Here is a 12,423-nt window from a genome sequence, read left to right as displayed (position 1 = left end):
TATTTTTGGATGGGTCCTTACCCTCTTTCTATGATCTCTTTGGAGTATTAGTTTAGTGCTATTATCTCTGGGTCAGAGAGTATACACAGTGGAATGACTTTTTGGGTCTAGTTACAAATTCATTGAATGGTTTCTAGGATCACTTCACTGTTCCACCAACAGTATATGGTGTTCCCGTCCTCCTGCAGCCCTTCCAACAATTGTCATTTTCCATTTTTGTCATTTTTTGCCATTGTAAGGCATATAAAGTATAACCTAAGACTCATCTTAGGGATTTAGAGCATTTTTTCATATGGTTGTTAAAAGCTTGCATTTCTTTTGAGAATTACCTGTTCACATCCTTTGACTATCTATTGGATAATGGCTCATATACATATATACCCATGCATCTTAGATGTAAGGAATTTATTGCAAAGATTTTTTCCCAATTATTTTCCTTCTAATTCTACCTTGCAGTAATTTTTACAAAAAGTTTTCAAGTTTATGTAATCAAAATTTTCTTTCTTATCACCTGTGATTTTCTTTATTTCCCATTTGGTCAAAAACTCTTTGCTTGTGGTAGGACCTTTCATATCTAGGTCATGTATCCATTTGGTGCTTATTGTGTTGTAAGGTGTGATATGTTCATCTAAACATAATTTCTGTCAAATTGTTTTGTAGTTTTTGTCAAATAGTGAGTCCTTACCCCAGGAGTAATAAGAATCCTTAGGTTTATAAAATACTATTCTACTATTTTTGCTTGCTTCTGGGTCTATTTAAATTGGATTTTCTATTTTTCAGACTGAGGATTTTGTTTTTGTTTTTTTGAGCTAGTTCCTTGGTCAGAAAACTTGCTTGTGTGCCCATGTATAGGGACCAGAGTAATACTTTTTCTTTCTTGCTGCTTTCCCATCCCACTCTGCTGACTGTAGCTCAGAATTTACCTAGTTGCAAAAGCAGTCTTCTTAATGTTGCCTTCCTTCTCCATTAGGAGAAGATCACCCGAGTGTCTTGAGCAGCACAACCAAAGTGGAGCCAAAAGCCCCAGGGGAGAAGAAGGGACATGCTGCTGTCACAGCCTATCTTGCAGATGTCAAGAAATCCCTTGGTCCAAGCTGTTACAGCCAGTTCTCCACAGCACTCTCTGCTTATAAGAAAGATGACAACTACGAAGCCATGGTGTCTGTGATTGCTGCCCTCACCACCGAGAAACCTGAGGATTTGCCTCTTCTACAAAGCAAGTGTCGTATGCCACCTTGGCCTTGGGAATAACCTTAAAGACCCACTCAGTAGTCTCTGGATGGACACAGTAACCCGTCTCCATAGGCTTCTTGGTCTTGGCCAGCTGTATTGCTGCCTTTCTGCAAAGAGACCTGAAGTGTAGTAAAGAAAAGTTCTCTGCCGATCCCTGTGGCTGACCCCCTGAAACCAATAGGATAGTTTTCAGGAGCTCCCAGAAATAAAGTGGAAAATCTCAAAGCAAAACTAGGGAGAGGTTCCAGCTCCAGAGATCCCAAGTCCTCTGCCTTTTTCTGGGCTGTTATATATAGGCCATGACTCCTTCCCAATGCCACACTTAGCAACAAACTCTGTTCTTATCCCATTCACAGAGTTTTTTCTTTGCTTCTCTCAAACTGGGGAGAGATGAGAAGTTCTATTTTCAGAGGGCTCGAGACCATATAGAGTGGGACAGATCTGTCAAGATACAACCAAGGCAACTCAGAGGCCAAGCTGCAAATTCTAATTCTGGCCCTTGAGCAGCAGATGACAGGATAAACCCCAGAATGGAGCAAGGAGTGGCAGGAAGCAGGAACCAGTTCTTCTTCCCCTTTCTGATGGCTTATTCTTCTGTTTCTTAGAGTTCTCCATGTTTGTTCGCCCTCATCATAAGAAGCAGTTTCTCCAGATGTGTATGGACTTGACAGGGCCATGCCCTGGAGAAGGGACGCTGGTATCTCCCAGGAAGAGCCACCCAGAACCCTCCAGCCTCAGCCCCCAAGTAGAGGAAGAGGCTGAAGTGCAGGCACTGGTGGCAGGGTCTAAACCGGGTAGGACATGGGCTTCTTTCTCATTTCCATAAGCACCACATAAAGCTGGGCCCTCTTGTCTTCTCTGCTCACCGTGATCCCAGGACACCAGCTACAGGTTCTGTTTCAGTGTGATTATCTCACTTGCTTAAAAAAAAAAATTGCTTGGTTTCTGTGAGATGAGGAAGATACTTTACTTTCTCTACAGAACGATAGATGATTCAATCAGGGACTCTGCCTTCTTCCCTCCTGTGTGACACACTTAGATCCTAAACATGAAGGTATCTGAGTCATTTTGGGATCTCGAGATTTTTCCCCAAGATCATGTTTGCTCTAGTTTCTTCCTGATAACTACACCCAGTATTCCAGACTCAAATGATGTGTATTATGGGGGTGGGAGGTGTGGGAGAAGCAAGGGAGGGAAAAATCTAGATAGTGCAGTCGAGGTGGGAATGTTCTAGAAACAAGTGTGACAACTTAGGATAGGATAGGCTATGACTTGAGTGCCTGAGAATACAACAGGGTGGGCTGCAGCCTGCCTTCTTTAACCAGGGCTCTCTGTCCCACAGACCTCTCAGAGCCTGAGAAATCCAGGAAAGTTCAAAGCAAAATCTCTTCCTTTTGCTGCAAACTGAGAAAATCAGAATCTCCAGGAACTAAATCTCCTGAAGGTGCCAGCCACCTGCCAGCGAGCTTGGAGCCTGACCCAATCCCTGCTCTCCCTTCTAATGTTGAAGTGGAATGGGGTGAGTGACAATCCTGAACTTTTTGTTGTTTCTAGGGATAGTTATGGTACCTGTAATTTCATTGGTATCGGGTCTTTTCCAGATAAGAAAACTCCCTTTGCCAATGGAGGGCAGTACCTTCTTAGATTTCAATTTACTGTCTTAGAGGCTTGCCTTGAGCACTGAGAAAGTAAGTGATTTCCCCAGGGTCACACACCCAGTATGCATCAGAGGCCAGACTTGAGCCTAGGTCTTGTTGACTTTCAGGCCAGCTCTGTGTCTTAGACCTTTATCTCCAAGGTTCCATTTAGCTGAATCTTAGTGGTTTTGAGATATGTGATCTGTATGCATTGCACTGAGCCAGAAGCACAGAAATTTACATCCCGAAACCTTGGTAGGCTGGCCTGGAATGAATTGGGACCTTATCTCCAAGTCTAAATGGGTCTGTCTTGACTTGGGAAGGCCCTAACCCCTACCTAGGTCCATGATAATGAAGTCCAGTGAACAAGGCACTGGGACCCAGAGGAGGACAGATTCTGGATTTGCAGAATTACATAAGGATGTTTTCTTCTGACTCCCACCAAATCAATCTAAAGCTTCCAGCTTGAGGCTAACCTGGCTGAAAAGTACCCATCTCATCCACCTGTTCTGTGTAAGACACTGCGCTAAACCCTATGGATACAAAGACTGAAAATGGTTTTTGTATCACCATCAGGCAGCCTGGGACAGAAGAAACTGGCTTGATTAAAATTCCACCTCCAGTTCTTACCACCTGTGTGATCTTGGGCCAGTCATTTTACCTCCTTGATCCTCCTCAGTTTCCTAACACGCAAATGGAGGGCATTGGGTTAGATGGTCCCTGGGGTCCCTTCAAGCTCCAGATTGGTCCTAGATGTAGAAGTATAGTATAAGATAGGGAATGATGGAAGCAGCAGCACAGTCTTATCTTCCTTGTGCTGAAAAGCTTCCATGGGTTTAGGTTGTCAGACCTTGAAAGAGATCTTAGAAAACATCACCTCAACTCCCTCATCCGACAGGTGAGGACAGTGATTTATCTAAGGTCAGACAGTCTTTAATGACAGAGCCAGCATTAGAATCCAGGTCTCCTGCCTCTTTCTCCAACCTCTTTTCACTCCAGCCACCACGATAATATTTGTGTTGCCCAGCTGCAAAAGGACAAAGATATTTGTCTCGATCTAGTAGCAGCTTAAAAATGTGTTTCAAGCTTTCAGAGGCATCTCTGGGCTAGACACAAACTTGAAGGTTGGAATCAAGTTTGAGAAGCAATAAAAAGGAAATAGAAATAAGATTATGGTTTTCAAGAGAGAATTAGGGTTCGAATGTCTTGTACCATCCCAAATCATCTCCATCCTTCAAGGCCCACATCAGATTCCTCCTCCTTTATGAAATCTTCTTGATAGCCGCAGCCAATGCAAGGCTCTTCTCTTCCTGATCATTCATAGCACTTTCTGCTGGTACCACACATTTTATCACTTGCTTGTATTTAATTTGGCTCATATTAAACAACTACTTTGTACCAGGTCTTGGGCTTATTTCATACTAAGATGAAATAGGCCCAGTTTTAACCCCCAAAGAGCTCCCATGGTGAAGGCTTGGATAAGGGGGATATATGGCAGAATGGGATAAATGCAGACAAGAAGTACAAGCTGTTGCATATGGGAAATGTGAAAAAGGAGAGAGGACTGTTGGCTGGGAGTGTCAGGGATGCCTTCTTGAGGGAAACAGCAGGGAGGAAGGGATCTCAGCAGGAGGAGAAGTTCAGGATGAGGGAAATTCCAAGCATAGAAGGATCCCACGACTTCCCAAAGAGGTGGGGATGGGGTAAATATAAAGAGAGGGCAATCAGGAGCTTCTTTGCCCAAAATATCGAGTCCAGGATGGGGAGCACTGTGTGAAAAGCCCAGAAAGCTAGGTTGTAGGTCTCTGCATCTCTGCAGACAAAAGGCCATATGTCTTACTTCAGCCTTCAGCTCCTTAGAAAGATGTGAGCTATGTGTTAGTCTGCTCCCCAGCACATGTCCCAGATACACTCAGCTCCGAGAGCTGCAAATGTGTGAATCAGATTAAGAGAGAGCAGAACTGTGACAGTGGAAAAATACTGGGGGGAAATGAGTAGTAATTGACTTCATGGTGTGGACAATACAAAAATCATCCAACTTACATGTCTTTCATTTTGTGGAAAGTACCCCCATGGTAGTGTTGGTAGAAGTAGATGGAGGTGATCATTAGGATATTACTTCACAGTTAAGTCAGATGCCTGCCACCATTTCAGTTCTATAAAAGTGGATAATGGTTCATTTTTTTGAAACTAAAAATGAAACTCAAATCAATTGCTAATCAGTTTAATTATGGATTCTATGAACAATCTGAATAATTATCAATTAGAACCTATACATACACATTTACATATAAAACATACATGTACATATATTATTTTTCTTTTTCCAAAAAAAGGATCAAGTATAACGACAATATGTATCCTTATACCATTTGTGAGAAATGGAAGTAAAATATAGTCAACGTTTTGAGTGCAAAAAGAAAGAAAGGTTAGGTCTGTATTGTAGGTAGCCTTGAATGCCAAAGTAAAGAGTTTATTTTTTGTGGTTTAGTTATTTCAGTTGTGTCCAAACTCTTCACGAGCCCATTTGGAGATTTCTTGGCAAAGATACTGGAGTGGTTTGCCATTTCCTTCTCCAGTTTATTTTACCGATATGGAAACTGAGGCAAATAGGGTTAAGTGACTTGCCCAGGATCACACAGCTGGTAAATCTCTGAGGATGGATTTGAGCTCAGGAAGATAAGACTTCCTGACTCCAGGCCCAGCACTCTATCCACTGGGCCACCTAGCTACCCAAAGAGTTTATATTTTATTCAATAAGCTGTTTTATGTTGTTTTCTAAATGCCCCTGCCTATGAATTTCATGTCATTGGCAGTAGACTTGAGAGGCCAGGGTCATTCTTATTTCTCCTCCAACAGAAGCTAAGTGTATAGGGCAGGGTACTTAGAAATGGAACTGGCACTAGGGTGCATGTTTAGAACTGCAGTGACTACCATATATGGCTTCATGGAGCTCCCCCTAGGACCTCTCCTAAGGTCCCCCTGAGATGGCCACAGCTCTGGATGTCAGGCACAAATTTTTGTCCCTGTCTCTCCTCTCCACCCCCACCCTCTTTCAGAAGGTTTCCATTGTCCTGGTTGCAGTGCTGAGGATGTGGTGCCCTTTCAATGCCATGCTTGTGACTTTCATTCCTGTAAGGCATGCTGGGAATGGCATTTCAAGGTTGGCTTAACTTCTTATCTTTGTTCCTCCTACTCCTGTGTCCACAAAGTTACTAGGCAAGGGACACAGTTCTGTCCCTCCTATGAGGTTCATTATGGCAACCACCCCCGGGCTCTCATTCCCTTGTAGGGGAACCATTATCCCATAGTTATCCCCTAGATGTGGGCCTGCAAGCCTTTATCAGTCTGTGCGCATTTTAAAGAATTAATTCCTGTTGTCTTTAGCACTATACACTCATTTGTCAGGGCCATTTCCACCAAACAGCTGAATCACTAGCTATAGCCAATACAGGACAAGTAGAAGTTTTCTTTCCCTTCCCCCAGCCCCTCACCCATTTTTCAAGATGAATTCAATGTTCTGTCTCTTTCCAGGATTGCCCATTATTACAGAATATGCTGTTTCCACCTTCTAGCCAGACAGCACCTAGAAGCAGGGTCTCAGAATCAATCACTAGATAGCCATTGTATTTGGAAAACCACCACTCGTCAGGGGTTTTCAAGCAGCTAAAGGTAAAAGACACAGATAGAACAAAGAATATGGAAGGAATTTCTGGGATTCTAAGGGAGGTTCTAAGGGATATAGGTGGAACCAACATTTGATTGTTTCTTCACCCAGCTGTTTGTCCATTCCTTCCTCCTGGCAGATGGGCTATAATGGATCCCTCTTAAACTACCTTATTTTTCCTGTTGCCTCTCCAGACCACTAAGAAATGTCCAGAGTGTGGAGCCATTGCCAAGAAGAGATATCTCACCCAAGTCTTCTTCTGGAAGAAAACCTAGTGATGAACTCAAATTTGTACCCTCTATTGCCCATGGTTGAGCCTCATGCACAGGGTTAACTTGAGATATTCTTGATGAAGTTTACCCCTTGCAGATCCTACCACCTAAGAAAGAAGTTCTGGCACATGTAGCCCCATAATCCTGGCACTGTTTCCCATTTTGCCTTGTTTTGGCAATATGGCCAAGCTGTCCTGTTCATCTTGTTGCATCTAATGTACATCCTGCCCTTGGACCAGTAAATTTTCAGGCTCTGTCATTACTGAGAAATGCCTAGGGAGCATCTTAGCATCTCAATCACAACACTCAGATCTTCCATTGTCCCTGATTATGAATTTGAGTTGTCTAGTTCTAGTTCCTAGGTTCTATTAACATCACCTTTGCTTCTCGTATTCAAATAATGCATTCATGAAAAATGGAGTTTCCAGTGTCTCTAGCCAATGGTGGGAGTCATTCCCCAGCTAAGTCTTCTCAGGATCCCATGATCTTTATATGAGAGTTGTGTAATGCCCCACTCTTTCTAACCATGTAGGATGTGAACTTTAGGCTCTATAGCAGCATTGTTATATATCCTGAGGTCCTCTATATCCCATTTTCCCGTGGGGATCAGCATACTTTGGTATTCATGGTGGTGGTGGGGTAGGGGAATCTGAGGAATGGGTAAAGAACATTTGTTTTTATGCTTCATTTTTTTTTGTTGTTGTTATTTATTGTGTAATTTTATTTATTGTGCCTTGGTAATTCCCAGATATTTTGTACATTTTGTAGTCATTTTGAATATCATTTCCTTTTCTGTTACTTCCTCCTAGATTTTGTAATTGCTACATGGTACTGATGATTATTTGAATTTATTTTGTATTCTGCTGCCTGACTGAAGCTTTTGTCTCAGTAGCTTTGATGATTCTCTTGGGTTTTCTAAGTAACCCATCTTGAATGCAAATAGGGATAATTTTGCCTGGATAAGGAACATTTTGTAAATTGTCAGGGAGAAGGACACCTTTTTTGCTCATCCTTAGTCAACTTGTCAGAGGTGTTATATCTTCTCTATCAGTTTTCCACATCAATTAAGTCTAATTTCCTAGCTCTGCTGACACTGTATCTGCCAGTGTCATATTGTATAATAATCAATGGGGAAAAAAAAAGGAAGAAAACTTGCCACTGAGATGGTAGCCTGTGTTTGTGTAAATTAAGACTTTTTTAAAAAATCAGGTGGAAAAACAAGTCTATAAATAAAAACTGTTGACTGCTGAGCCCAGGGACATATTAATTTCAGGACAAGAGGTGCTCATGCTAGAGGTGAATTCCCAACAGTCAGCTCTGAAACAAAGTCTTTCTCTGCCTTTTTCAAAAAGTTTCACAGCTATTCTGTGGGCAGACATCTGATTTGTTTTTCTAACACAGCAAACAATCCTGAAATAAATGGATAATTGTCTGGGATATAGGCTTCCAGGAAAGCAGAACTATTAATGAGGAATAGTCAAATGCCATCATAAGGGGACAAAGAAAAGATTAGTCATAGGGCCTCAGAGACTGATTTACAAATGAGGAGATGGCCAGAGGGGTTCTGATTTGCCTAATGCCTCACAGGTAAAAGAGTTGAGATTCAAATCCAGTCCTCTAGTTCCAAGCTCACTGTTCTTTCCCGGAGGTTACTGGCTCATGGAGACCTGTGTTCCCCACGTGCTCTCACCTCTCCTTGCCCGGCTTTTCCTCTTATGTCTTTAAATATCAATACTCCTTACTAAGAGTAAACTGAAAGGAATTACATCAGAATGAAACCAGTAGACTTTCAGGCCAGATAATTGGGAAGAACTTGTCATTATGGAGCAAGATTCAAGAATGAATCAGGGAAGGAAGCCATGGATCATGCTTCTCTGTAGATATTTGAAAACAGGAAAGGTCTTACCCCATCTCCACCTCCAAAACTTTCTAGCCTAGGCTCAATCCTCAGTGTTGCTGGAGGACTGGAATGGATATCCTGTCATTTCCAGTTTGGTTTATTTCCTCAAGGGAAGAAGAGCTGGGATTCAAATTGCCCAATCTACAATAAAGAGACTGAGGCAGAGCTCTGAGCTGATGGCACTTTACAAAAGGGTCCATTGCCCTCTCTAATGAAGTGGATCTCAGATCTTCCTCTCCATCTGAGATGCCTTCTTCCTCTGGGACTTTGTATTTATAGAGTTTAATACCCAAATATGCAAAAGAGGCATGGTAAAATACAGAATTTTATTGGTTGACCTATGACACATAAGCTAAAATAAGCAAAAATGGTATGTCAGCAGGGTCATAAGTTGGGTGAAGCAAAGAATAACTCTGCTGACCTAGGTGGTCAGAAGTTGGATAGACTCCTAATGCTAGGCAGGAGAAGATGGTACAAGTTATATGTATGCTCCAAGAACGTATTGGGGGGGGGTGGGACTTTCTGTACCATGCCACCACTCATGCTTGGTTTGGTCATGGAATTTGAGCAAAACAGGATGGAGATAACTTTGTTAGGATTCTTGTGGTTGCACAAGTGAGCTCCATAGCTGGTAAACAAGTAATGAACATTATATTAAAGTTTGACACCTGGCCGATTGGGGGGGGGCGGTGGGCGGCAGGCGGCAGGGCCCGGAGCGGCCGCCAAGACCAAGGATGAAGATGAAAGAATTCAAGCAAAAAGAAATTGATTACAGTGGACTCAGAGTTCAAGCAGTGCAGATAAGTGAAAAGGAAGAAGATGATAATAAGATCCAGGGGATAACTGGGAAGAAGCTGGTAGTGGTGGCATAGAAAAATCATCTGGTCCTTGGAATAAAACAGCTCCTGTTCAAGCACCTGCTCCAAGTATTGTTACAGAAACCCCAGAACCTGTTATGACTGGTGGTGTATACAGGCCTCCTGGTGCCAGGGTGACTTCAACGAGGAAAACACCACAAGGACCACCAGAAATATACAGCAATACACAGTTCCCATCATTGCAGTCCACTGCCAAGCATGTAGAAAGTCAGAAATACTGAGCCTTCGTAAGGGTTGACTACCTCAGATTTGCTTCGCTCATTGTGGACACCATGTGGATCACAACTTCTGGATAAGAAGGTTACAAGCTATTAAGTGGCGATGTGAAACTTGAAACAAGCTCTATTGGATTCCTATCAGAAATCCTGCAAAAGTCATCGATTTGGGTTCTGATCTGCTATAAATGACAAAAGATTTAAGTTACCTTAATTAACCTGTGCTGGGCCCCATCCTTAAGGAATACTTTCTCTAATAGCTGTAGCTATACACGATTTTTCCTGAGACATACCAGTACCACTCTTAAAGAACTGTGTTCAAATAAACCCATGCAGAGCTGTCGTGGTTTTTTTTTTTTAACCCCTTAGTTGTAGCCATATTCTGAGGTTACGAGAAACTAAATTTAACCACACTTTGATGTACAAAGTGGGATTGGGGGGTAGGGGTTGAATGGTCCAATTTCTTTTTTCTTTAGCCATTTTTATTTGGATGGCACATGTGTTGTATTTTCCACCAACAAGGCCTTCCTTGCTTTGACTTAGAATCTAAGTTCTTTGAACAGAGCATAAAGCTTGGTTGAGTAACTTGAAACATCTGTTAAGAGGGATTGTGAAATAAGTTTCATAATCTGGAACTCCATAGCCTTTAAAGAGCAGTGGATGCCAAGGCTTGTCTTCAGGTGCTGCTAAAGCCTCTAATCACCAGGTCTTTAGCTTGTACAGTATGTATTTGACAAGAGTACTGGTATCCAGCAGGTGGGATCGTAACCTTTTTTTACTACTACAGTAGACATATTCAATCAGCTGTAAGTTTATTTCTAGCAAACTTGTCTTGCTCCTTTTCAGCTCAAACCAACATGAGTAAATCTTAATCAGAAGCTTGGTGGGTGTGCAAAAACTTTGCTGATATTTCACATGTACTGACCAATTGTGTGGTGTTTGAGGAGACTCTCAGATGCCACACTTATCCCCAGCCTTTTCAAGGTCAGGATGCTAATTGCTGCAGTGATTATCCTGACTAGCTCTGTTGGATTGTCTCTGGCTGTTCAGTAGTTTGGGGGTGGGGGGAAAGAATGGGGCAAAAGACACGTGACATAGCACTTCAGTTTTTAATAACTCCAGGTTAAACAGTCCAGTAACTTAGTCCTTAGGTGGGACCTGACAACCACCCAAAGTTATTGCCTATGGTGTGAAAGTTTCATTCCATCTAACTTCAGATTCTGTTTCATCTTTGTTAGTTTTGTCATTTTGATTCAGTACAAATATTGCAAAGTAGTATGTGACCACTTGATGTGCAGAGTCTGGGTTTCTCCATATTACATTTCAGTGCCAAATTCAGGAGTTGCAGACTTGCCATTGACAAGAGTGAAGCAAGTAGGTGAGTAAAACAGTCTCCCTGATGTGAAAGAAAGCTGCAGATTCCCTTTTAGGGGTTCAGATGCCAGAATCCCCTTCTGACTCCTAGAAGGGCTCCTGACAGTGTCTCTTGGCATAGTTGCTGGCAGGCTCCCTGGTCTCTTAGAGAGGTGTACCTGGACAAGTTGCTGAGCCCAGAAGGAGCTGGGTGTTCAAAAGAGGAACTGAAGACTTCATTTGGGAACCAACAACTTTAGTAAAAGAATTAAATAGAATTCTTGGACTTGGAGCCATCTATTTTCCCTGAAAAGTATGCATCTTTGCCAGCAGTGTCTTGTTGGAATATATTACTGAGGAATGAACTGAGATGATTACGTGGAAGTGTTATTTAATGGCATCTTGTACTAGAAATTTGAAGACCTGCAGTAGATTTTAAATCCCAACTCTTGTTATAACATTTTTAAGAGATTGTGAAATTGTCAAAATGCACATTAATCAAGTTTTGATATACTGTATGATGGGTAGATGAGACTGTTCATTGTACCTTATTTCATTATTTGAATTCTCAGGCATGGTTTTTGGCAGTGCAAGAACCCTGTAACATTAACAAATTCAATAAAATGGAAATGTATATGGAAAAAAAAGTAATAAAGCTATTATTAGATAACTAACTAAATATGTATTGCTAGATGAATATATTGAAATAATTACTAACAATCATTACCTCTTATAGAATCATAATGAACTGATTAATCGTGATTAGTGTTTGAGAAGGAGTCCCCAATGAATCAATTTTCTCAGACTCACCAGACCATCTCACATATCACGTATCAAAAACTGTATCTTTACACACACACAAAGACTTGATGTGAGAGAGACTGCTTCCTAGTTCTTCCTGGCTCTGCTTCAAGGCTGAGAGTCAATGCTTTACAAAGAGAAATGACCTCAAAGGGAGGGAGACAGGGAGGGACAGGAAAAGAAATAATAGGAGATAAGGTGTGAAATAAAGATTGGTGCCAGATTGTGGAGGGCCTTGAATGACAGGGAGAGGAATGGGTGATAGGGAGCCACATGTAAGATTTTAGAACAGAGGAATAACATGAGATCTCTGCATAAGAAGATTAGCTTGGCAATGGCATGTAGTATAGATGTTGGAGTGGAAACAGGAAGACCAATGAAAACATTGCCATAGTCCACACAAGGGGTAATGGGTGCCTGTATTAAAGTGGTAGAAGTGGTTATAGAGAGGAGAGGTGCAGATGTTG

At 41.9% G+C, this 12,423-nt stretch overlaps 1 protein-coding gene and 1 pseudogene across 4 annotated transcripts in view; both read left to right on the top strand.

Annotated features, from left to right (window-relative positions):
- RTEL1 (regulator of telomere elongation helicase 1) overlaps positions 1-8,059 on the top strand; it is a 94,529-nt gene extending 86,470 nt beyond the window's left edge. For 2 of the 4 annotated variants that reach the window (XM_027849862.1, XM_027849848.1), the window contains 5 exons: positions 971-1,216; positions 1,839-2,027; positions 2,576-2,752; positions 5,930-6,033; positions 6,405-6,715. In XM_027849862.1, coding sequence (XP_027705663.1) covers positions 971-1,216; positions 1,839-2,027; positions 2,576-2,752; positions 5,930-6,033; positions 6,405-6,491 — 803 coding nt within the window. In that variant the 3' untranslated portion in view covers positions 6,492-6,715. The other 2 variants (XM_027849854.1, XM_027849868.1) reach the window with 2 other exon arrangements.
- A 101-nt stretch (positions 8,060-8,160) lies between these two features.
- Positions 8,161-11,834, top strand: LOC114034277 (annotated as a pseudogene).
- Positions 11,835-12,423: the final 589 nt, after the last annotated feature.

This window comes from Vombatus ursinus, unplaced genomic scaffold (genome assembly GCF_900497805.2).
Source record: "Vombatus ursinus unplaced genomic scaffold, bare-nosed wombat genome assembly UNPS02000580.1, whole genome shotgun sequence".
NCBI lineage: Eukaryota > Metazoa > Chordata > Mammalia > Diprotodontia > Vombatidae > Vombatus > Vombatus ursinus.
The sequence above is the reverse complement of the archived record's forward strand: the minus strand, read 5'-3'. Positions and strand labels throughout refer to the sequence as shown.